This window comes from Arvicola amphibius, chromosome 11 (assembly GCF_903992535.2).
Source record: "Arvicola amphibius chromosome 11, mArvAmp1.2, whole genome shotgun sequence".
NCBI lineage: Eukaryota > Metazoa > Chordata > Mammalia > Rodentia > Cricetidae > Arvicola > Arvicola amphibius.
This window is the reverse complement of record NC_052057.2, coordinates 3,199,531-3,224,057: the sequence shown is the minus strand read 5'-3', so window position 1 is coordinate 3,224,057 and position 24,527 is coordinate 3,199,531. Positions and strand designations below refer to the sequence as shown.

The following is a 24,527-nucleotide window of genomic DNA, read 5'->3' as shown; positions in this document are numbered from 1 at the left end:
ATCTAGGTGGGATCTTTGAGGTACAAACACCATAACCTTGAAGGAAGAGAGGTAAGTTACAACTCTCTGACCTTTGGTCAAGGTGTAAACAGGCTCACATTTTTGGGCCCCCACACCTCTAGAAATACTACCTTACTGGAGGCCAGGTTTGGTGCACACACCTTTAATCCCAGCACTCAGGAGGCAGAGGCAGGTGGATCTCTGTGAGTTTCAGGGCAGGCTGGTCTGATGTAATGAGTTCCAAGGCTAGGTAGAGAGACCCTGTCTCAAACAAACAATCAGAACAAAAAAGCAAAAACAAATCAAAACAAAAGCCCTTAGTGGATCAGGAAGCTACCCTGGATCCCTTCCCTTTCTGGTCAGTTTCTTCCATCCCTTACTTCCTGTTTCCTCCTTCCTATACTGTAGTCAGAAATTTGTATAAACTGTAGAGTGACCAAATCAAGGAAATTAGCATGTGGCTTTTGATACATTATCATTAAAATTGTGCACAAGAGTAGTTAGCATAGATTTTCTGGATGTATGAGTTATAAAATGGAAAACTAGTATGAATGATTAATCAATAAAATTGCTCTCTCAAAAGATACAGTCACTTTCCTTAAGGATAAAAATGAGATGAGCTTCTGATCCATAGTTCCAAACGAAAGGTTTACTTTTGTGCATAAATTACAAGTCACTTTGGATTAAAAGCACTCATTACGGTCGCTCTTACTGCCCATCACAAAATGCCCCAAGTGAGAGCCACACTCTATCTGTATACTACATACTGTCAAGAGGGATGGGTCACACTGTACATTGTCAAGCAGTGTGGGTTGTGAAAGTAATGGATCAAATCTGGTGTCAAAAATGACAGTGCATTTCTGTCATTTTAAGTTAGGTAGTAGAGGGGATAGAGGTCGAGATGGCACAGAAATTGAGAACGTGTGCTACTGCTCTTCCAGAGGCCTTGGAGTTAGGGTCCCAGCACCCATCCCGGGCCTCTCCTAACTGCCTGCAACTCCAGCTCCAGGAGATACAGCAATCTCAGTCAGTCCTTTGTGGATGCGTGGATGCCATATTCATGTGCAGATACACGGACACATATATGCACAGTAATTTTTTTTAAAATTGTTAAATGTAGTAGTAAAGTTCTTATACAGAATCTAGATTTCTTCAGAATTGTAATGCATGTGCCTTCATGTACCTGGAAATCCCCATTTCTAGCCTTCTTCAGGGCTCTTTTATTGACCTGTACTATTATCACGCCATCCCACAACAGATAAACACAGTAGAAATCACACAAAGGATTTTCTTATTTTGGGCAAGAAACTTGAGCTGTGACATCGTCCCCCAAGGTTGATTTCTGTAACCTGGTTCTGTATTTTCTATGAGGGTATAGAAGTACTAAGCACTGAAGTACCGAGTACTGAATACCATGAGCTAGGTACTGGGAATATGGTGTTCAAGGGTCAGGGAGCATGCTTACTAGTATAGTCCACAACCAAGGAAAAGGAGCCAGACTGGAGAAGGTAAGCAGAGAATATGCAGTTGTCCAAACACAGAAGGCTTAATATGGATGCATCCTCAGCTGAGAGAGGGAAGTGGAAAATGACAACCAAGACTGAGGTAGGGACGGGTCTGAACTAGCGTATCCCTGTCAGTTAAAGCCACTCACCTTTCTCGCACTGCGGATATCCACTGACAAGTTCTATATAGAGTAATGGCAGCTTCCTTACTAGTTCCGAGTGGAAACAGATCCTTGGGAGATCAGTTAAGTGGCTAATGCAGGGACCAAGGAGGGAAATGCTAACAATTTCCAGGAAAAGAGCAGCAAGGGATATGGAAGTATATTTCAGACATGTTTGAGGGCCAAGGAGACAGCTCAGGGAGTAAAAGCATGAGCCGTGCAAGCCCATATAGCCCCCAGCTCAGTTCACAAGACCATCATAAGAGGCCATCTATATCTGCAGTCCTAACACCCCTACTGTGAGAATGGAGGTGGAGACCGAATGTTGCTAGAGGTCTGTGGGCCAGAGAGCCTGGAGTGCATGGGACAACAGCAGGAATAAGGGGGCTATGCACGCCTCAGCTCGGCCGAGGGCAAGAAGCAACTTCCAAAAATTGTTCTCTGGCCTTCGCATGCACAGTGAGTGAATAGATGGATTTTTTTAAAAAAAGAAATGTTCAAAATGTAGATGAATGTAAATATGATTTAAGAGAAAATTCCAAGGTTATAGACAGTTGCCTACCAACGTTGGAAATGTGAAAATATCCACAGATCCCAACTTTTTCCATAATGGTCAGGACACATGAGTTAGTAATGTTTTGAGATATTTTAAAACAACATCATCATTTCTCTTTAATATTTCCACCTTGGGAATAAAACCAGGAGAACTCACTGTGGAAGAGCCGAAATTCCTTGATTTTGAAGTCAGGAGCGAAGCACAGCTCATCATTTTTGCTGAGAGCAGTGGGCACAGAGCCTTCACCAAAGTAGCGGTTTCCATCCAGGATATGAATGATAATGCCCCACACTTCACACAAAGTGTGTACAGAGCATCAATCGCTGAAGGCCAACCCTACAATGCTCATGTCATACAGGTAACAGAAAGTGTGCGTGCATGCGTGTGCATGTGTGCATGCATGTGCATGCGTGTGTGTGTGTGATATCAATCAATGTATGTCAGAGTACCTATGACCTCTTACTAAGAAGCAATCCAGTTTTCTCAGTCTCCAGGATATGTTCAGTGTTTTATGGGTTGATGAATCCTTAGACTGCAGAAAGTCTGGAATTTCCTTGTCCACTCTTCTTCATTGATCCTGTGCTCACTTCTCAGCCACCGGCTTCCCCAGGGACTCCCTGAGCGCTAGCAAAGACTCTGTAGGTCACAAAACTGTCTTGAATCCCAGGTGAAGGCAGAGGCTCAGTGGAGCTCATTCCCTTGATGGTGACAGCTCAGGCTGAGGCTCCCAGAGTTACTTCTGTTCCTGTGTTTGCTAGGGTGCTGTTGGTCTGACACCTACTCTGGGGAAATTACCCCAGTGAAGCTGTGTTGCCATAACGCTAATGTGCTAAGACCCACTTGGAGAAGTCTGCTCTCTGTAAGATGTTTAAATACACAACCCCAGGGGACACAACGGACTTCTTTTTTTTTTTTTTTTTGGTGTGTGGGAAGGTTGTTTATTAGGGAAGGGGGTGTTCCACAGTGGAGGGAAGGGGGGCAAAGAAGGAAGAAGAGAGATGGGGGGGGGGAAGCAGAGAAGTGGGGAGAGAGGCAGAAGCAAAGCTGCCTCTCCGAGAGGAAGATGGAAAAGAGACCACAACGGACTTCTTTGTTCTTGCTTGGAAACTAGTTCCTCTTCCTGGTGATCTCCAAGACTGCTGTGGCCCTTCTGTTCCACCGAGCTAGTTGGAACTACCTCCTGATAAGGTCCAGGTGTTCCTCATGGTCCTCAGCATCCTCTGAGAACCTGGGCAGAAATCTGAAGACTGAACTGAGAAGTAATTAGGAATAAAACTAGGGAATCAATATAGGAGACCAAGAGATGACAAGGGATGCAAGCAGAAATAGATACAGAAAGCATGGATTAAGACAATTTACTAACTCAACATCTTGTTAAAACCTTGACTCCAGTGATACAACAGGTTTAGTGATTGAAAGTCAGCCCAGAAGACCCTGCAATATATCTCTATGGGAAGTGATACAGACCTTTATTCTATTCTTAGCACTACTTTGAAAACTCATCAAATAAACCATTGGATAATTTCTTGGTGGTAAATCTAGGACTTGATTCACTTTTCAAAGGCCCCTTGAGTTAAAACTTTATTATAATATAAAAAAGTTTCTTGTTGGCCTATTTTGTAGACAATACATCAATCAATAAGAGGGGAATGAGGACTGGGGAATGACTCATTAGAGAAAGCACTTGCTGTAGGCGTGAGAGCTGGAGCTCAAATCCCCAGGCAGCCCATCAAAGCAGACAGGTGTGGCAGCTGCCCCATCCTCAGAAGAGGGAAGGCAGGGCCTTCATGGGGCAACCAGGCTAGTGGACTCGCTAGACTAGCTGACTCGGTGGACTCCAGGCTAAGGAGAGATTCTGCCCAAAGAAGTAAATGAAGACATCTAATGTCAACTTCTGATCACCACACACACATGCAAAAATCAAAAGTGAAGAAGAAAGCTCAGGGGAAGAATCACCATTCTGTGTATGGAGTTTCCTGTAATTCATGCCCTCTTTCTTGAGCCAGCGTGAACCCATGGCAGAACTAGAAAGCTTCCAATCAAGCTTATTAGGAGTCTCCAGAAAACTCGCCAGTTGTACACTTATAGCTTGAGACGTGTGAGTGACATCCGGAAATCTTTCAGATGAATGTGAGAACATTTTCTGTCCCATTATCCAGACCATTAAAGTCAAATGCAAGTGTCAGCTGTCTGTTGGCATGACTCAAAGCCAGTGTTTCTCAACCTGTAGGTCCCAATCCCCTTTGGGTGTTGAGTGACCCTTTCACAGGGGTTGCCTAAGACCACCAGGAAACACAGAAATTTGCATTACAGTTTATAACAGGTACCAAATTGCAGTTATAAAGTTTATATCAACAAAAATAATTTTGTGGCTGGGGACCACCACTGCATAAGGGACTGAATTAAAGGGTTGCTGCAGCGTTAGGAAGGTTGAGAACCGCTGTGCTAAGCACTGTTTTTTTTCAATGCATTTGATAATCTGTACTCTTTCCTACTGCATTTCTCTGAGAAGGAGGCTTGGATCATATTACAGGTTGAATCTTTTCTAATGGAAAAATTGATTTCTCACAGGTGTTTGCTACTGACTCGGATGGTGGATTGAACAGCTTGATTGAGTATTCCATTGTCTCTGGCAACCAAGCAGAAGCTTTCCAGATTGATGCGCTGAGCGGGGTGATAACAACAGGTTCTATCCTGGATTATGAGTCTACCCACTCATACAGGTGCGTTCAAGGTTTTCTCTCATTGGAGAGTTCATCCTTTGCTTTGTCCCGATGAATCCTTTGATACCCTACAGTCAACCTTCTGGCACATTCTAACAGTCTTAGAAATTATTTCCTGTTTTGAAAATGTGACTGGACTAGGTCAGAAACTTGATGTATCCTCATAAGAACCGAGGGAGCAAGGTTCAAAAGACAGCATGGGTGCAGTGCCCGGAGTGGAAATGCCCTCTGCAAAGCCTGTGTCACCGTTCCACAGAGTAGAAGAGAATTGCTTGCCTTTTGTAATTCTTCATTCTTTTTGTGTGTGAAGAGCACAGCCCTGTCACCAGGGCCCTTGTTGTGGCTTTGTCTAGCAGAGGGACCTTATTGAAAGCTGACATTGCCATTAAAGATTGTGGTCTCGAGTCTGAGGGATGCCAGCCTTCACAAAGAGCATCTCTGCTGCGGGCTTGCTCAGTGACTGTAGGAGTCAGGGTTGGTAAAGTCCAGACTCCCATACAGATTCTTACAGCATGTAACTCAATAAAGCCAAGGATTCTGAGAAACCCCAAAAGGCCACAAATGGGTATTCCTCAAAGAATGGTGGCACAGCCCTTGAACAGAACACCCGGAAACTGATTTCTAAACCAGGTCAGCGACAGGGCAGGAATCTAGGGCCTCTTATTCAAAGAATCGAAATGAAAGTTGACATAGTAGCAAAAGTACCCAGGCAAGCTTATTTAAAGCAAATCATAGAAAATGTCAGAATACGGCTGAGGGGACAGCTCAGTGGTTAAGAGAACAGGCTGTTCTTGCAGAGAACCTGAGTTCCATTCCCAGCCCTCCGATGGAAGCTCACGAGCATCTGTAACTCTGATTCAGAGCTAGGGCTGGGTGGTGGTCCAGATCCTCCAATGGAAGCTCACGAGCATCTGTATCTCTGGTTAGAGCTAGGGCTGGGTGGTGGTCCAGATCCTCCGATGGAAGCTCACGAGTATCTGTATCTCTGGTTAGAGCTAGGGCTGGGTGTGGTCCAGGTCCAGATCCTCTTACGGCCTCTGAGGGAGCAGTGGGCATGCAAATGGTGCACAAACATGCAGGGAAAATATCCACACAAATAAAACAAATAATTTAAAAAAATAATAGGGGCTAGAGAGATGGCTCAGCGGTTAGGAGTACTAATGGCTCTTGGGAATTGAACCCAAATCCTCTGGAAGAGCCATTAGTACTCTTGAATTGAATGGGTTCAGTTCCCAGAGTCCACATGGTACCTCACAACCATCTGTAACTCCAGGAACCAAGGTTCTCATACAGATATACATACTGGCAAAACACCAATACACATAAAAATTAATTAATTTATTAAAAGAGGAAAAGGGCAGAATGCATTGCACGGGAGAAGCCCCCTCCCCCTCCCCTCCCCCGTGACGGGAGGTCCCAAGGGCCGTGACTGTTGTTGAGAGCTTCTTCTTATGGGGTTTAAGAAAAAGAAGGGTTTGGTTTCTAAAGGGGCATAGCGAGGGCGGTTCTCAGCTTTGACTGATAAATTAGATCCTATAACATTTATGAACTGTGCATACCCATTCCCATGGCACATCTGATTTGTCTCCTATGCACGCCCAAACATGCATAGGCATTAGGTGGTCAGTAGCCGATTCTCCCTTAAAGTGTAGAGGAGACACAGTTGTGCCTTATGGAACAAGCTCCCCAAACCAGTTCAGGCTGGATCAGCCCTTCAAATTGTACACTGTGAGTATATCTGTATAGCTACTGGGTGAGCTCGTCTGTTGTCGGGGAAGACAAAGATAGTCTAGAGATGGATGTATGTGTAGCCCAATGCATGTGTGTGTGTATGTGTGTGGAGGGGTATCAAGGTTGCTGACGTGTGTTTGGAGAGGGGTGTGTATGTGTGTGTGTGTGTGTAGAGGAGCTAGGCTGCCAAGTGCATGATTGAAGCAGAGGCATGCACACAGACAGCACACCAAGAACCGGACAGATTACTGAAGTATTCCCCGTGCTTCCTGCCTTGAGCGCGTGTAGGAAATAACAAGGAGCACCCTAGTGTTTATGCTGCTTGACCACCTGAGAAAAGGAACATGCCCCTATTTAAAACACTTCTCAGAAGCTCTTTGTATTGCTTGTCTTCAGAGAGAACTTATCAGCGTGTGGTAAAAGGAAGTTTGTCTTTCTTGTTTATGTTTGGTTTATGTTGTAATAATATTTTTGTGGTTTTCCCTCCAAAAGCCTTAAACATGTGTTATAATAGTTGCTCCTTATCCATGATGGGTGTGTTCTGAGGTTCTCAAGAATTATTCACACACACACACACACACACACACACACACACACACAAAATCACTTTGTTTCTAAATGCCATGCAGTGTTGTCATACAGTACCAGAATTAATCTCTCTTTCCTAGTTTTGTGCCCTGAGGGCTCCTTTGTATCACGAACCCTGTGATCTGAAGGAGCTAATAATTAACTCAAGAATCACCTGGACAGAACAGGGCTCTACAGCAGGTGACTGAGAGAGCTAGTAAGTTAACAATGGTTGGGTGATACATATAGTGTAGATACGCTGGACAGAAAAGCAGTTGACATTCTTGGGAGGAAAGAGTACAGTCCTGTGAAGTGTCACCAACATAGTAAAAATTGTAGCTATTTAAAATTTATGGCTTGTTTATTTCTAGAATTTTCCATTAATACTTTTGGATGGTGGTTGGCCATGAATAATTAAAACGTTGAAAAAAAAAGCAACACATGGATGCAGGGTGTGACTACTGTGTTTAGTTTAATTCTTGTAACCCTCGCGTAAGGAAGTTAAGGCAGGAATTTTATGGATTAACAGTGCAAGTAACAACGGGTGGCTTATTGTGGGTTTGCAGTACTGTTTGAGAATCAAATTTGGTGCTTCTGAACCTCAGACACACAGTTTCTACCATATGAGCTACAGAATTAAGGAAAAAATAAGTACAAAACACTGTGTCAATATTCAAGACTTTCATTTTCATGAGGAAAATACAATATATTTGTGTGGTTAAACCACTGAAGGCTGGATTGAATGAAATATGTTACTGGGAGGATTGGACTAATTAACCACCCGAAAACCCTTTCCTTTCTGAAAGGTTGATTAAGCGTCTTGTTGCTTTTTTTTTTTTTTGATTTACCATATTTCAAAATATTGCTTCAGCAGTATTTTTAAAAGTTTAAAATCTTATCCTAACTTAGAAGTTAGGAAATTGCTTTGTAATATTTTAATGTAATTGCTAAAATTATTATGCTTAATGTATAAATATTCTTCTCTTGCCTCATTGCTGCCACAGTAATTTAAAGCACGGAGCACTTGCCCTCCACAGGTGGCTGTCCTGTGTTCTCTCACTGATTGCAGAGATTGCAATAATTTCAGAGATACGGATAATCTGGAGGTCCCGGGAACTAAGAACTTTCCAATTGTGAAGGTTTTCTGTTACAGAATTCTTACTCAATGGAGCTTAGTTAGCAATTAAATCAAACGTTTTTTAACTTTTTCCTATTTGCGTCATGTTCCCAACATTTAAATTAGTCCTAATATTTAAAAGGGCCTTTCTCCAACTCCCCATGAATAAATTAACTTCAAACTGTGAGAAGCAAAAGCCAAGAGTTGACTGAACCTCCTCTGCCATAGAAGTAAATTCCCTGGGCCCTTGTATATCTGCAAAGGCCGTCAATCATATATACACCTATGTGTGCTTATGCATGCATGTGTGCATGTGTGCACACATGCGCATGTGTGTGTGTGATGGTATAGAGGTTAAAAAATATCTTTCTGACTTTGAAAGGCATTGCCATTTTATGTTCTAAAACCTGCTTGATTCTGAAACCTTGTGCAACCTTTATTGTATGCTATTTTCTCCTTTCTCTGTAGAACAGTTTGGGATTTTCTTTTTGCTTATCATTATATTGTTTTTAATTTTGTACATTAATTTTTACATGTGTGTGTGTGTGTGTGTGTGTGTGTTTGCTGCGTGTACATGTGCCATAGCATGAGAGTGGAGCTGAGAGGACCACCCGTATAGCGGGTTTTCCCTCTCTACCTTATGGGTCCTAGGGACTGAACTCCCCTCGTCAGGATTGCTGGGAAAAGGTTTATTCTCGCTGAGCCATTTCATCCCTCATGGTCTCTGATGTGGGTCTCTTCTTGAATTGAATAAGTTCTTTCTGAATGAGGGACCCTTTCTTTCTCTCCTCAGACACGACTTCGTTGTGTGTTTCTTCCCTTTGCCCATTTCTTTCATTGTTTATCTCAATTATTGTTTTAGTTTTGGTGTTTGCCACTTTGGGTTGTTGCTATGGATCCTATTGGATGAGTGTTCAGTAGACACTGGCCCCTTTGAGGTGTTAGACTTCTTGTTTGTTGGCTAACTTTTGCTTTACTTCTCTGGGATGCTTCAAACGCATCAAATAAAAGACTAAAAAGGATTAATGATCATGGAAGAAAGACTTTGTATAAGATAGACAGGAACATATGAATACACACACACATGGATCTATTTAATACATATTTATAATGCAAAGCAAGTAATAAACCAAGCATATTTAGTAGATGGGGTGAAGGTCATTTCTAGTGTTATGTCTTTGGCTACTTCTAATCTCTGGCCTCCCACACGCTTCCCTGTATCCACCATGGCATCTTGTATCTTCCCATCTCTTCTACTTCCAATGTGTTCCCCATTTCCTGGTTTAGCCTTGGGGACTTGCGTATTTTTAAATGTCCTAGCTGTCCCCTCAGTGGAAGTCAGGGAAGAGGAGACAGACCCGAGAGGCCATTTAACTATCTCTCACCAGAAATCCTAACATTTTTTATATCCATTTCTGGAATTAGCTGATACTTTCATTTTTCAAAAAAAAATTCAGAAGAAATAGAAAATTCTCAGTAGACATATGAGATAAAGTAGAAAGAAAACTTTTTCAGTATCTTCTGCCAAGAATGTCAGTGTTTTAAGGAAATGAAGCGAGATCTAATCTGGTCAAATGCCTCGTTTGAAGTGGACTATGGTGAGAGAAGCTTCCCATGCTGGGAGAACAGGAAAAGACGCTCTGGTCATAGGACACCCAACACTTAGAGAAAAAAATGAAAAAAGAAAAACCCTATGATTATGTGCTATTTATATACAGCATGGGGAGGAAGGGGCCCGTTAGGAAGAGCACAGACTCTGAGTTCAGCAAGACCTGAGATTGAATTCTGACTTTACCATTGAATAAACCTCTAACCATGGAAAAAAACTTCAGAAACTTTCATCTACCTTCATTAAAGAAAGTATTAAAGTAAGACATCCACCTGTTTTATACGAACTCACAGAACAGACAGACATCTTTCTGATGAGAAAGATAACTCTTATGGCAGAAAAATGTGCACTGTGCTGTGGTCATGAAGGGCTTTCAGATCTCGTGAGAGTCAAGGGACTTTACTGGAGGAGATATGAGCATCAAGAGGGCATCGGAGTATAAAGAAGGTCCTTAAGAAGGAGATTCAAGGCGATGTTTAGATAGCTGTTTAGGTTTTCAAACTACTAATTGTTTTAATTAGGTACTTGTGGGACAGGGAGAGAGGCTGAGAGCCGGTGCCTGCAGAGGCCAAATGACATCAGAGGTTGTTGTGAGCCACAAGATGTGAGTGTTGGGAACTGAACTTGGATCTTCTGCAAGGGACGTTTACACTGTTAGTTTCCCCACACCATCTCTTAAGCCCTAAGGATGCAAACCATAAACAGCATTTTGGGTAAATGGGTGCAGAGACTGGTTAGCACAGGCTCACGTTTAGTATAGGAAATTGTGTGCATTTCTGGATTTAGTACTAAACATCTCAAGTCCCAACTTGTCTAGGCTTCACTGGTCATGAAATCATTGAATTTTCCGTGTTCTGGGAAACCCTTAGGTCCTAGATTTCAGCAGGGTGTTTGATCACTCTTACCTGAGACCCTGATAATAGGGACAAAATAGTTGAAATACGAATCCAAGGGACACTGAGGAGATCATCTGACCAAGCTTGCAACTAGAGGATGCTAGAAAAGAGCAAGAGAAAGGGAGTAGCTGGGGCCAGCAGCAGCTGCTCTAGCTTGGGTGGTAGAACAATTCCCTGTAGCCCCAGCCCAGGGAGATTAAATCGCATTGTGTGAGTTCCTTCAGAACCCACCCGTTTCTCTGCAGTCTGAGCACATCACGAACCAGTCAGCCCTTCATCGTGGCAGCAAGCTCTCCCAAGTCTGTAGTGTTTGAAACTTGGATCTGAAAACTAGCCATATCTAGCCATCATTTTGACGGCATGTTTTGATGATCCAACTAGATGGAAATAGGTAGCAATCCCCTGCAGTAGATGGGCACAAGCGTGGGTGCCTGTACTGCTTAGATTATTCCTAGTAGAATTTCAAAAATCTGTCTCCAAGAAATTATGTGGCAGTCTGCTGGCATTTGTACCCAAAGCTTGTCAAAAATACATAAATCTCAAGCTACCATTCTTGTGAGACAAATTGTAAATGATGCCATTTAGAAAAGGCCATGGGAGGAATAAAAGCCTGTGAATTCACATAAAAAAATTAAACTAGATTTGCTATTTATGTTTTTTTATACTTCCTAGATGGCTCATAACGTTCCTTGATTCTTTTCCAAAACAGCTTGATTGTGCAAGCCACAGACGGAGGGATGCCCAGGCTTTCTGCTACGACCCTCGTCGAGATACAGGTGATTGACATAAATGACAACGCCCCCGTCTTTCTCCCCTCGGAAGCGATAGAGATTGCAGAAAGTAAGTGTGCCAATTTGTGATCAACTTTTAATTAACGTGTGCATTTTATTTTATAACCGGATGTTGCACCAAGCACTGGTTCTCCACAGCTGGGCAAGCCAGATCATTTCCCCTCCATTTTATTGACTACACAATGGACGACCATAAGGAAAATATCAAATGTCGTGGCATGTAAATCATGAAACTTGAATTTGCATTTACATGGGCATGAGACTGAGTCCCTCACCTCCATCATTCTTTGCGGTGTGCTCATGTGCAGAGGGCTATTTCTGAGACACTGAATGTACTCCACACAGAAGCCCTTGTTGCTGCTTGCAGTAATCTCTTGACCTTTGCTGTTAGACCCACGCTTTGTTGGTCTTGGAAGGATGCTCGTGGCAATAGTGAAGTTAACAGGATAATGTGCAGAGTCAAAACGTTCCCCTAGCATAACCCAGCCTTCAGCATGAGTACCACACCACTGGTTGAGACTGAACACAATGGGTTTCGTGCTGGACTGATTGAGTCTTTTGAAGTGCAATGACTCCCTAGTCTAGGAACCCAATGTTGTCCCTCGGTGAGTGACTGCACTGGTAAAGCCAACTCAAAGTTGGACATGGCGGTGACCTCTGTCCCTCTGCTTTCTCTTTTCCTACCAAAGCCATTCCTGAAACAGTTTGAACATCTTACCGTCTTCTAAACAGATTATCCCAACTCTTTCCATAGAAGCCTCTACACACAGGGACGTCTATAAGTATTATATTCTACAAACAAAACATATTTCACGTTTATTGCTCACTTTTATATCTTCATTCGATTTGACGGCCGTGTCCTGTTCCTGGACCCATAAATTGTTGCTAAAATACATCCACACGACTGGCGTGAATCTATTATGAGAACAAATTACGTGAATTGAAATCTACTGACTGGGATAAGAGCTTAGTATTCACCAAGAACTCTTCCCCAGGAGTGAAGAGTGAAACTATGTATCCCATATGCAGTGGAAAAGTTATGGATGTCTTGGCAGAGACTTTCCACCTGCACCAGACTAGACTCTTAGAAATGAAGTTCCTTTCACCAGTGGGTTAGGTAGGGAACCCAGTGGCGTATGAGACACTGAGCATGTCATGTGTTCAGGAGGGTTTTTTTATGAGTAATAGTGCATTAGTAAATAGTAAATTCACCTCCCTCACTAGCACTGGGAATACTTTGCTTTCCCTTAACCCTGAGAATTTTAATTTTGAGAAATTTAAAGCAATGCCTGACATTATCACAGAAATCTTTCTTTCTTTCTTTCTTTCTTTCTTTCTTTCTTTCTTTCTTTCTTTCTTTCAATCCCCCCCCCCCGAGTAAGAACTAAATCTTGCATCTGTACATCTGTACCTAAATATTTTTATTCAGCTCTGGTCTGCTTGCAAAGTTAATTATTTGAATAAATTCTTTGAGTAATGTCCTTGTTCTCTCCTACACTCCTGAGAGTGTCTGCTTAGACATAGGAACAGTGGTGTGGGACAATGGTCTGTATTCTGTCAATTATATTTTAAATAAATGCTGATTGGCCAGTAGCAGGCAGGAAGTATAGGCGGGACAACCAGACAGGAAGTAGAGGTGGGTCAATGAGAACAGGAGAATTCTGGGAAGAAGGAAGCCCAATCCTCTGCAGTTTTGGCCCAGCCACAGAAGAAGGAAGATGTGACTGCCTCGCCGAATAAGGTAACGAGCCTCGTGGCTAACACAGATAAGAATAATGGGCTAATATAAGTTATTAGAGTTAATAAGAAGCCTGAGCTAATGGGACAATCAGTTTATAACTAATGTAGACCTCTGAGTGATTTATTTGGGACTTAACAATTGCGGGAACCGTGTAGGACAGAAAACTCAGTCAACACTGTATGCCACAGGAAGGCATTCAGAATGGCTTCTGAATCTGGAATGTGCTGTAAGCATACAGTGGGAAACTGTAATATAAATCTGGAGTATAGCCTGCTTCCCCAATTTTCTCCTCTGTGGTAGATTTTTCACTTTTATTGGACTGGTAAATTCTTCTGTGTTTTGATTTAGCCTGTAATGAGCTTTACATGAGAAATCATGCCAGAAAAAAAAAAAGAAAATCATTTTATATTTAAAATGAAAATACGTGGGTTCCATGATTGAAGTAATGTCTTTTGATGCTGAATTTAATGGAAGCTGACATTGGTCCTGATGATTGCAGATTCTTTGCCTGGTGTAATCGTGGCTCGGGTATCCGTTCATGATGCGGATTTGAATCCAGCTTTCACCTTCAGTTTTGTCAAAGGGAGCAACTCCGGAGCCAAGTTTGCTATCGATCGGGGCACAGGAGTTGTGGTACTGGCACAAACACTGGATTTTGAAGACGTTGCTGAATACGAACTGATCGTCCGCGTTTCTGATTCAGGACACCACACAGAGGGTTCCCTTATCATCCGTGTGCTGGATGTCAATGATAACCCTCCAGTGTTTTCTCAAGACATCTATCAGGTAAAGAGGTGGAAAACTAGAAAGAATGGGGAATGGGACTGAGAGAGGGCTGAAAAGTTAAAATCCCTGCCTCTTCTTCCCGAGGACTTGAGTCTCTTCCCCACACTTACATGTGAACTCCCAACCTTCTGTAATTCCAGATCCAGGGGGTCTGACACCCTCTTTAGAGCTCAACAGACACCGGGCATGTGCATGGGGACAGACTGACATGCAGGCCAAGCACCTATACACATAACATAACATAAAATAAATAATAACAGTGAGTGGTGTCAGCCTTCCACCACTGATGGTCTGGCCTAGGCTATCAATCTTCACTATTGTCACCCCGAGTGATTGCTGCTGGCTTACCTATCATATTGTAGACTAGAAATCAGCTGGAATTACTTGGCTCATTTATTTCAGTTTAACCGAGTGTGCGGACCACCAGCCTTTGTGTGTTCTCCTTTGTGTGTGTGTGTGGTGTGGAGTTGGAGTTCAGGTGTTCACAACAATTGGAATTTGGCCCTGGATTTTTAAGGCCACAGAGAAGAGGAGATCATTTGCACGATCTGACAAAGTTTTGGACAGGTTCATTCTTTGGATTAAAATTTCACACAGATGGTGAGCCAATCCAGGAGACTTTAGATTTTAGGGCAGACTCTGTGTTAAAGCAGTCAGGACAGAGACTGGAAATGTATCCCAGAACTCCAGTGAAGCCAAGGAAAGACGATGAACATGAGAACTTAACCTAAGGAACCATCCTCCCTGACACCTTGCTTGCGGGACGTAATCAATACATCTGATATGAAGTTAGTGATTGCACTAACTTCTGTCATTCAGAAAAAAATCTAGAAATAAACGTTTCATAGTAAGAACCAGAATGAGTGAAATTAAAATTGTTTTCTGAACCCAAGGACTATTAACATAATCGCTTCGATACATCAACTTTATACATCAACAGGCCTGTCTTAGTCGTTTTATTGCTGTGAGGAGACCCCAGGACCACAGCAACACTTATAAAGGAAAACAGTTAACTGGGTCTGGCTTACAGGTTCAGAGGTTTATCTACTCTCATCATGGTGGGGAGTCCTGGCAGCATGCAGGCAGACATGGTGCTGGAAAAGTTGCTGAGATTTCTACATCTGGATCCATAGGCAGCAGGAAGAGGAAGTGTCACCCTGGGCCTGACCACCACCAGGGACACTTTGCCCAACAAGGCCACCCCTACACCATCAAGGCCACACCTCCCAGTAGTACCACTCCCTATGAGCCTGTGGGGGTCATTTTCATCCAACCACAACGAGGCCCATGGAAGGCAGACCGGGTAGCTTCTTGAGTCAAAACCAATGGCATGACGTCAGGCTCTGCCCCTGCTCCTGAGGATAAGATACCTGCAAGCATGATGCCTTTGTCCTTTTTGTCCTCAGGTCACAGTTCCTGAACTAGCACCCGGAGGGTCCTCTGTGCTGACCCTGTCTGCCACAGACGTAGAGAGCAGTGAGGACATTTCTTACAGGATCCTCTCATCGTCGGAGGGATTTGCAGTTGGTCCCAGGAACGGTGAGTCACTGATGGAGACTTTAGGGCATCGTCAGTGACAGCACAGAAAGGTGAAAGCATCCATTTTGAGTGTTTCTAACTCAGTCTTCCCCGGCTCCTCCCGCTCGCTGCGGTCACGGACACTGCTTCTTTCTTACCTACAGAGGGAATGACAGTGGCTCTTCTTCAGCTTCTCAGTGGCTAGAACACAAAGGGCTTTAGTTAAACGCTGCTCAGCAGGAAGAAATGCAAAGACACCCCACAACCACCACCAACCACCCATAGGGTGACACCCACGTTCATGTGTCCCACCAACAGGGCTTAGGAAGCTGTTCTGTGACTCAGCAAGAATCAAAATAATGTCTAAAGAATCAACTCATTAATGAGAGTTTCGTACAGAGTGTAGAAGCTGTTTACCCAGTGCAAAAGTATTCAGCAATAGTGCCATAGACTCAGTAGAGATAAGAGTAATAATCAAACAATTTACTGTACAGAGATAAAATCCAGGAAAGATGTGGCAAAGGCAGTCTCAAGGAGCACATTTAATTGTAACTTGTGATTAGCTTTGAAACTTTTATATACATATAATAATTATGGAATCGATTTGCACTGTTGTAACGTCACAAGTCCAGCAAGGAGCAGTGCGCATGTGCACACGCACCAAGCGTTGCTGGCTCAGGAGACCCTGAGTGGTGAGTCCACAGCTCTGACTCGTGCTCTTATTTTCAGGCACCATGTTTACTACTGGTTCTCCATTGCTTCTGGATAAAATATCAACGCTTCGACTTCTCGTTGAAGCCAGCGATGGCGGAACTCCCTCGCTGAGGGCTCTGACGCTCGTGGAGATAGAAATACAAGACGTGAACGGCTATGCTCCTGAGTTTACGGCGGGGCACTACAATATCAGCTTGAGGGAGGATGCTCCCATTGGAAGCACCCTCATGATGTTTACAACCCTTGACCGTGACTACACTTTTGAAACACACACACTGAGTATTCCATCATCAGTTGGCGACTTAGACAACTCCTTCCACATTGAAAACCAGCCCCCTTCCTTTGGAATATCCCCATCAGCAGGGTGGGGCTCTTGTGTTGCTTCGTGCTCTGGACAGAGAAGCCAAGGCCAGCCACAAGCTTGTCATTCTGGCATCTGACCATGGCTGCCCTCCTCTGAGTTCCACACTGTTGTAGCAATAGAAGTCATGGATGTCAATGACAACGTGCCCACCTTCAGCAGTCGGCAGTAACCGTGCCCACGTCAAGGAAAGCACCCCTGTCGGGAGTCACATCACTGCGGTGTCGGCAGAGGACCAGGACGTGGGCTCCCACGCGGAAATCAGCTATGACATCATCTCTGGAAACGAGAAGGGACACTTTTACTTAGAAGAGAGAACTGGGGTTCTTTATTGGTGAAACCTCTGGATTACGAGGAGATGATAACATTCACTTTAACTGTCCAAGCTGCTGATGCAGACGAGACACACGTTTCTTTCGCTGCTGTGCGTATCAGTGTCTTAGATGACAATGACCACGCCCCTCAGTTTATGTCCTCCACCCTGACCTGCGCTGCTCCTGAAAACCTGCCTGCTCCCTCCGTCGTGTGCTCTGTCCGTGCCCTGGATTTTGACGCCGGGCCTTATGGAGAAGTGACTTACTCTATTTCCTCACCCTGTTTTGTCACACATGGGATGCACCCTATCAGGATGTCTTTGTCATTGACCCTTTAACGGGGGGACATTCGAGCGGAGCAGACGCTGGGACTATGAGCGTGTTACCAAGTACTGCCTCATGGTTCAGGCCAAAGACAGAGGTGGTGCCACGGCTTCCCTGGAGGTCCAGGTGGAAGTCGAAGGGATGGATGAGTTTGAAACCCATCTTTACTCAAGACCAGTACTTTTTCAGTCTCCCTGAGGAAGGCCAAGGACAGCAGCTGATTGGCAGAGTGGAAGCCTCAGATGCAGACGATGGTGATGATGGGGTTGTTCTTTACTCCCTCAGAACTCCATCCCCTCTCTTTTCAGTAAACAAAACGAACGGCAATATTTATTGGATTGGAGCCCCCTTTCCTAATAAACAGTCAGCTCAACAAAGAAGACACCCTGGAAGTGAGAATAACTGCCCACAGCCCCCAAGCCCAGCTCCAAGTCCGCATCCTGCACTGTCTTTGTGAATATCTCTTTGCCATCTGAAGGATATCACAGAGCAGTGTTTGCCCACAGTTTCTCCATCAGTCTTGTGGTCTCCTTTTTAGTGTTCCTTTTACTTGTCTGCACTCTACTCGGACTGATTTTAAGACATAAGCCCCAAAACCCACTACCCAGTTATGAGGAGAAGACACTGTCATCCCCACAGGACGATCCCCGACTGACAGGGGCTCCAGGTAAGCTCCAGGCTGGGCAGCAGACCCTGGAGTATGGGGACATGGCAGGGTCTGGTGGAGTGATGCCTGCTGAGTGGTTGAACCTAATGAATGCCATGGAGGAAGACATCCTCCACCTGTACGGGCATTCACGTCCAGCGGCCACTGCTCTGCGGATGGAGAGACCGCAGAAGATAAAGAAATCCAGAGGATAAACGAGCAGCCTTACAGAAAGGACTCAGATTCTGTACTGAGTGACCGGGGGGTCCAGGGTGCCAGACTCGGGCATCCCCAGGGACTCTGATCAGCTTTCTTGCCTGTCAGGAGAGACAGATGTGATGGCTGGGACTGAGGTGATGGAAGTCAGTCACGTGTTGAGGGAGGAGAGGAAGGGGAAGGCCGTGAGGCGATCTATGTTCAAAATAACGGATTATTCCAGGAAAAGAGAGGCCAAAGCAGGCGTTTTGGCTGATAGCAGGAAAGAGTCTGCCTCTTCAGTCAGTCAGGAAGGAAGGTACACATCTCTTTCCACTCAGACAGCCTCTGCTGGTGGTGCCAGAGACAGCTACGCCTGGGATTACTTCCTCAATTGGGAACCCAAGTTCCAGCACCTCGCCTCCGTGTTTAACGACCTTGCCAGACTAAAGGACGAACATTTGCAGATGCTTGGCGTTCCAAAAGACACATCTTTTGTTTTTCCGCCCCTTTGATAACAGCGGTAGCACAGCCTGGGATCAAGGCGGTTTCCCCCGCGAATGCCAGCCATCACCCTGGGTCAGACTCTTCATAAACTCCCCCGATCGCCCCTTCCCTACTATGACGATTCTCTACCAGAAGCCATGCTGCCCAGCTTCTCGCCATCCCTTTCCCTACTGACGATGCAGACTCCCACCAGGTCACCAGCGTTGCCAGGTGGAGAATCTGTAGGAACACACGGACGTGGCGCCATGCCGTGAACTGAAAGCTGACGACGAAGTCCCAAGTGTAGTGAGGTTGTGGTGTTGGCTCCCTGCTCATTCAGCACTCGGCAGAGACAGACAAAAAGACACACGCAAGGTCTGGCAGGAGGGGTTCGTGCTTACCCAGCATCGGGGAATCTCGTATAGACAGCACTTGTGAAATCTCGCCCGTTTCAGTTTCTCGAAATTCCTCCCGCCTTAATGAGAAGTTATTTCGTCTTTTAGACTTTTTGGGTTGCTCTCAGGACACACATATGTGGACATTAACTAGTCTGTTTGTGTTATTCCTGGTTTTTTGTTATTTGTTTTAATGTTTAAAATTTATGATTTGAGTATTCATCAGAAATTATGACTGGAATTTTTTCATAACTCTGGGTTGATATGGCCCAAAAAGAATTCTTGATTGAACGAAGCAGAAAGGACGTTTTCGATGTACGGCTGAAATTAACAGGAGGATGCTTAGGCATCTGTCTGTTAGCAGAGACATGTTATCTAGGCCTTTTCTACAAAACTGTACCCCCTCCACTGTTCTGTCCAGATAAGAGACTTTGAAAGATTAATTTATAGAAATTATTTCATTTTATTTTCTTCGACATATAGTAACTTTGTGTATGAGATAATTTATCTAGTCAATGCCCATTTTTAAAGTTTGTGTAGATGAAATTATGTTACTAGCTAATTATAATTTTCATAGAGGAATTTAGCAGTATATTTTTAAATGAAGTTCTTTTTATATATGAAAGTTTCTACTATTAAAGTTCAGGGTGGGTGTCAGAAGTCTTTCTTCCATTTACTTATCATTTCTTTGTTGTTACCTGGGACAGTTCCGCAACGGTACAAAGAATTCGCTCTACACGGTTCCTATGTCAGAAGCCCACCTGATCCACTGAGAAAATTACTCAGACGCAGTAAGACTTCACACAGGTGCTCACATGAAGTGCCACACTGCTCTCCGATGGTACCAACAGGGTGTCAGAGATGCTTTTCCCTGTTAGGAGGCTGAGTGTATCCCAAAGACGATGATCCACAAGTCACCCTCCCATGGGATGGGGGCGGGGTGGGAGCCAGGCTTTGGATCACCTTTGGGAATTCCAGTGAGAAGTCTCGGATGCATCTGGGTAATTTTCTCGGTAGATGAGGTGGGCTTCCACTCTGGAAGTAGTTCTATTGATTGTTTCCATGGATACCACCTGTGGAACTAGGTGAGGTATTTGCATTTGCTTAAAACTGTTGCAGGTGCAGTTTGATATCTGGCTGAGCAGGCCAGCAGTTCCGTGGCTGCCAATGCTGATAGAATATGAGTATATCTTCTTGCTGACTCAAATCCAGAGCGTGTGTCTAAACCACATTAGTAACCAGCAAGTGTTGATGGCCATGAAAGGTTGGATAAGCTGGAATGCTAGGGAAATCACATGTAGGCCATTTAAATATTAGAGCACTGATTCATGTCTCTCCTTATCTCCGGGGCATCTGAAGAAGAAATTTAATGATTTTTGCTAAAAGACAAAAGAAATCCACAAAACTATAATTATTTCACTGTGCCAATGGGTTGTCTCTTGACTGTTTCAGCAGAGGCGTGGTTGGTCATAAGAATGCACTCATAGTGTTTTCTCTGCCAATTACACGTGAAAGCTTTACTTTGTAGCAGAATTTATGTGTTAACCACGAATGCCTGTTTTTAAATGGGTTATCCACTTACTTAGGCTTTTGTAGAAAAAGGGAGTTACCCATCCTAACCTTTTCCTAAGTTTTTACCTTTGACTTATTACTGAACATGATTCTGTGGGTGTTCCCCCCCCCCTGCTATTTCATATGACAAGACATATGTGGATCTCTGTACCAACATTTCGCAGTATCTTTAATTGATGACTTTATTAATCCCGTTGCTAGCGCCGCTGCAACCACGGAGTGACGGCCACAGTCCAGTGGAGGGTAAGACGTGGAGATGGTGGGGAAGAGCCTCCTCAGGGAATCCATGTCGGCCCTTTAACCAGAGTGCTCTTTCCTAAGGTAAACAACACAATTTCAACTGTCTTCTTCAAGTCATCTGTTCCGTGTTTACTTTGCTGATCTCTACACCTGCTTTGGCACTCGGGAGGGGGTACAGAACTTGTTAGTGGAAAATCATATTAAGCCCCAAATTCATAAAGCTATAAAATAAAAGACAGTTGTCTCTTGTGGAATTTTGGCTGCCTGAAATTCTGGACTTTCTTGTTGGCAGCCTTAAAAATCCTGGTGTAAATCAGTACCAAATGGATGTCCAAATGCTACACCCCAGAAGTAATCAGTGGATCAGCTTTCCAAAACGGATTCCTGGGCAAAATATAGGGGGAAATGCTGTGTCTTTAGGGAATTGCTCATTTCACTGTTTTAAGAATTCGAAAGGTGTTTACTCACTACCGGCAAGCCCTCGTAGATGGATGTTTGATAGCTCGATATGTATGCATATTTCCAACAGGGGCAGGATCTGTTTCCCCACCACCTTTGTCCTCGACTTCTCCGTTGTGTTTCTAGAAGCTCCAGAGGTGAAAGTTAACTATTAGCTCATCATTTCCAACACGGCTTGCTTTTGTTGCCTTTTGCCGTTGTGCGCATGCTCTACACTAGGACGAACACACGCAGACGGAGGGTCCGAGTATGACCATGCTGTTCCAAAGCAGCGAAATGCAAAGTGAACACGGCCGGTGGAGATTTTCTAGATAAGCTTGTGGAAGTTATCTTTCACAGCACTCGGGTGGAGAGGATAGAGCAGGTTGTTTGACTGTGAAGAAAGGTTGGAATGAAAAAAAAACAATCACTCTACCAGAGGAATTCTGGGATAGCTGGCGGCTGGAGAAGCTTTGCTAGCTCCTAAGCTACGTGTCCCAGTGTGGGCTTCGACCCATTTTTAGGCATCAGAAGAAGGAAAGGAGAAAGGGGGTGGTGGCTAAAGCGTGAGCGTGAGCGTTTGAGTGGACAAACTTCAGACACAAGCAGAAATATGCAGGGAAACAGAAGGGCGTGAAACTCCTGAAAGCGGGTCCTGACCTGCGAAGGATTTATGGAGACGTCTGTCTTTTGTGAGGTCCCTTTTTGAGGAATCTCGTTCCCCTCCCTTCTTATGATGTATAAAGTAATGGTAGGTGAAGCTTAACTAAAATGCATTTGGTATGAAAACTCTCTTGCATTTTCTCTTGCAGCCCTCTCTCACACACAAGCATACTGTGGGCAGATTCCAGAAGGAGACGGTAGGAGAGATTAGGGTTAGGTCCCTTCCCTCTGCAGGGCTTTGTCCTTGGAACACCACAGAACTTCAGACTTATAAACCAAGTAAGCAGGAATTTCTTGATTCTCACTGTCAAATATTACATTTACCCAATTTTTAAAGCACAGTCTAAAATACAGGACAGAGCCAATTGTTTGTGTTCAACAATTCATGTTTTTGGACTCTAGTGATATGAATTATTCTGATTCATGTAGATGAAAAAAAGAGTTAATTTGAAACAGAGTAAATGGCAGCCTTGAGAAAGACCCAGAACCAAATGGCTGGGCTCTGAAACCATACCCTTTCTCCTATTAACTTAGCCCTTGGCTATTCAATGTCAATTAGCACACCCTACTGTCTTCATCTATATAGCTTTACTCATTGAACTAGACACGAAACTCTAAAGTGAGTAACAGGAAGGGGGATAGGCCTACCAAATAAATACCGACATGCAACTGCATCTTTGAATGAGAATAGAATTATTTGGTTTAGAAAACTAAACAAATGTGTCTCAATTGTTAGATAGTCAACCCTCGGGGCAAAGGCCTGGGCTTCCACTTGTGTGATGAAGCAACAGGCGGTTTGAGAATGAGTTTAGGATGTGTGATAGGGCGTGGAGTGGTGACCCACTGTGCCCTGCTGCAGGCCTTGAACCCAGTAGGTGAGAATTCTTACACAGTTCCTTGCTGTTGGCCAATTGCAGGGCCAGAGAGAGATAAGGACAAATGCCCCCTATATCTTTGGAAAGCCAAAAAACAGAATGTCCTTCTGAGATGAAATTTTATCTCTTTCTCTCCCATCCCCATGATGCACACAGACACCGTCTGAGTTTCAGGTTATATTTAGAAACACGCTGTAAGCAATGTCTTTAAAACATATTGCTTGCGGACAGCACATTGACATAGCCAAGTATGCTGGCTTAATTTATTTTGACTCTGTAATAAACCATCGCTATCCATGGCTAGCAGAGAGGAATTTTCTCAGCATGAAAGAACAAAGTTGCAGAATGCCAGAATGTGCACATCAAAATTTACTCAGATATATAAGTAAAACACGACTTTCTAAGAGATATTTATTACAAATGTTGCAAGTAATGTTTGGCAACCGTACAGATTAGCTAATAATATCCCTAAAAATCAAGGTATGGGGCTGGATGAGATGGCGTAGAGCCCTCTTGCAAAGGACCTGGGTTCGGTTCGTACCACCCACATGGTGGTCCATATCTGTTAACTCCAGTTCTGCAGATCTGACGCTCTCTTCTGGGCTCTGTGGGTACTGCACGCTCAGGGAGAGCATACAAAGCTGCAGGCAAAACACCTACACACAAATACATCTTTTAAAATAAGTCGGTTGTGTTTTTTAAAAGTATCAGGACAGTATGACGTAAGAAGTCATTTTTTCTCTTCATGCTAGCAATAAAAAAAAAAATGAACTCTAGTGGATGAATAAATGAAATTTAGTACAATATGCAGCTAAAATAAAAAAGAGAGTGAGGCTACCGATTGGTTTATTTCAATGCGACAAGGAGGTAGCCAGCCTGATGGGTGTGGAATCAAGACTATAAAAGTCATCAGAGATGATATTTGAGAAGAGCTCTATAAGCTATGTTTAATTGGCTTCTACAGTATCGCAGGCAGGGGTCAGAGTTCTCTGACACCGGCTTGAGTACGAGGGGTTCACAGAATTCCATTTCATCAGGAAGACAGCAAATTGACAAGGTCAGCAGGAGCACACAGTGCTGTTTAGATCGGCCACTGGGGAGGGGCTGGGGGTGACGACACCGAAACGGAAACGGAGTGGATGGGGTCCGCGCGAGGCCGGATCCGCCAGCTGAGGCAGGAAACTGGAGCAGGAGACGCCTGGAGTGTCAGAGAAACGGTGAAGCCAGGGTCTAGAACTCAGTGTGAGGAGAAAGCAGCAGCAGCAGCGAAGCAGCGGGAAGAAGCTTACCGCGGTCTCTAACTGTAGGGGGCCTCACAGGCTTTGCTGGATTTCAGATTGTGTTCAGGCTTGACAGAAAATTGTTAGTGGCACACAACATTATCTGGCTTACACTTTTAAAGGTGAGCTGGCTACTTGCAAACAGTAACCCAGGTACCGGCCAGGAGATACCGGCAGTCGCGGGACTCTGGGAGGCCATCCCTTCAGTGATCTCAGATAGTGACGGTTTATACTGCAGGTGGGGGCACAAGTTCTCGACATGGGATTGGATGTAGGAGTGTAGAGATTTATACACGAGCATGTGGGTTAGGAGAGCATTTAGG

General features: G+C 44.1%; 1 protein-coding gene across 1 annotated transcript in view; it reads left to right on the top strand.

The window, feature by feature from the left end:
* Dchs2 (dachsous cadherin-related 2) overlaps positions 1-19,274 on the top strand; it is a 184,037-nt gene extending 164,763 nt beyond the window's left edge. Inside the window, 21 exon segments of the mRNA XM_038347950.1 lie at positions 2,369-2,580; positions 4,794-4,945; positions 11,575-11,705; positions 13,897-14,183; positions 15,590-15,722; positions 16,431-16,741; positions 16,743-16,881; positions 16,884-16,945; positions 16,947-17,106; positions 17,109-17,458; positions 17,460-17,570; positions 17,572-17,760; positions 17,762-17,827; positions 17,829-18,213; positions 18,216-18,322; positions 18,324-18,432; positions 18,435-18,493; positions 18,495-18,759; positions 18,762-18,805; positions 18,807-19,004; positions 19,006-19,274. Coding sequence (XP_038203878.1) covers positions 2,369-2,580; positions 4,794-4,945; positions 11,575-11,705; positions 13,897-14,183; positions 15,590-15,722; positions 16,431-16,741; positions 16,743-16,881; positions 16,884-16,945; positions 16,947-17,106; positions 17,109-17,458; positions 17,460-17,570; positions 17,572-17,760; positions 17,762-17,827; positions 17,829-18,213; positions 18,216-18,322; positions 18,324-18,432; positions 18,435-18,493; positions 18,495-18,759; positions 18,762-18,805; positions 18,807-19,004; positions 19,006-19,179 — 3,644 coding nt within the window. The 3' untranslated portion in view covers positions 19,180-19,274.
* Positions 19,275-24,527: the final 5,253 nt, after the last annotated feature.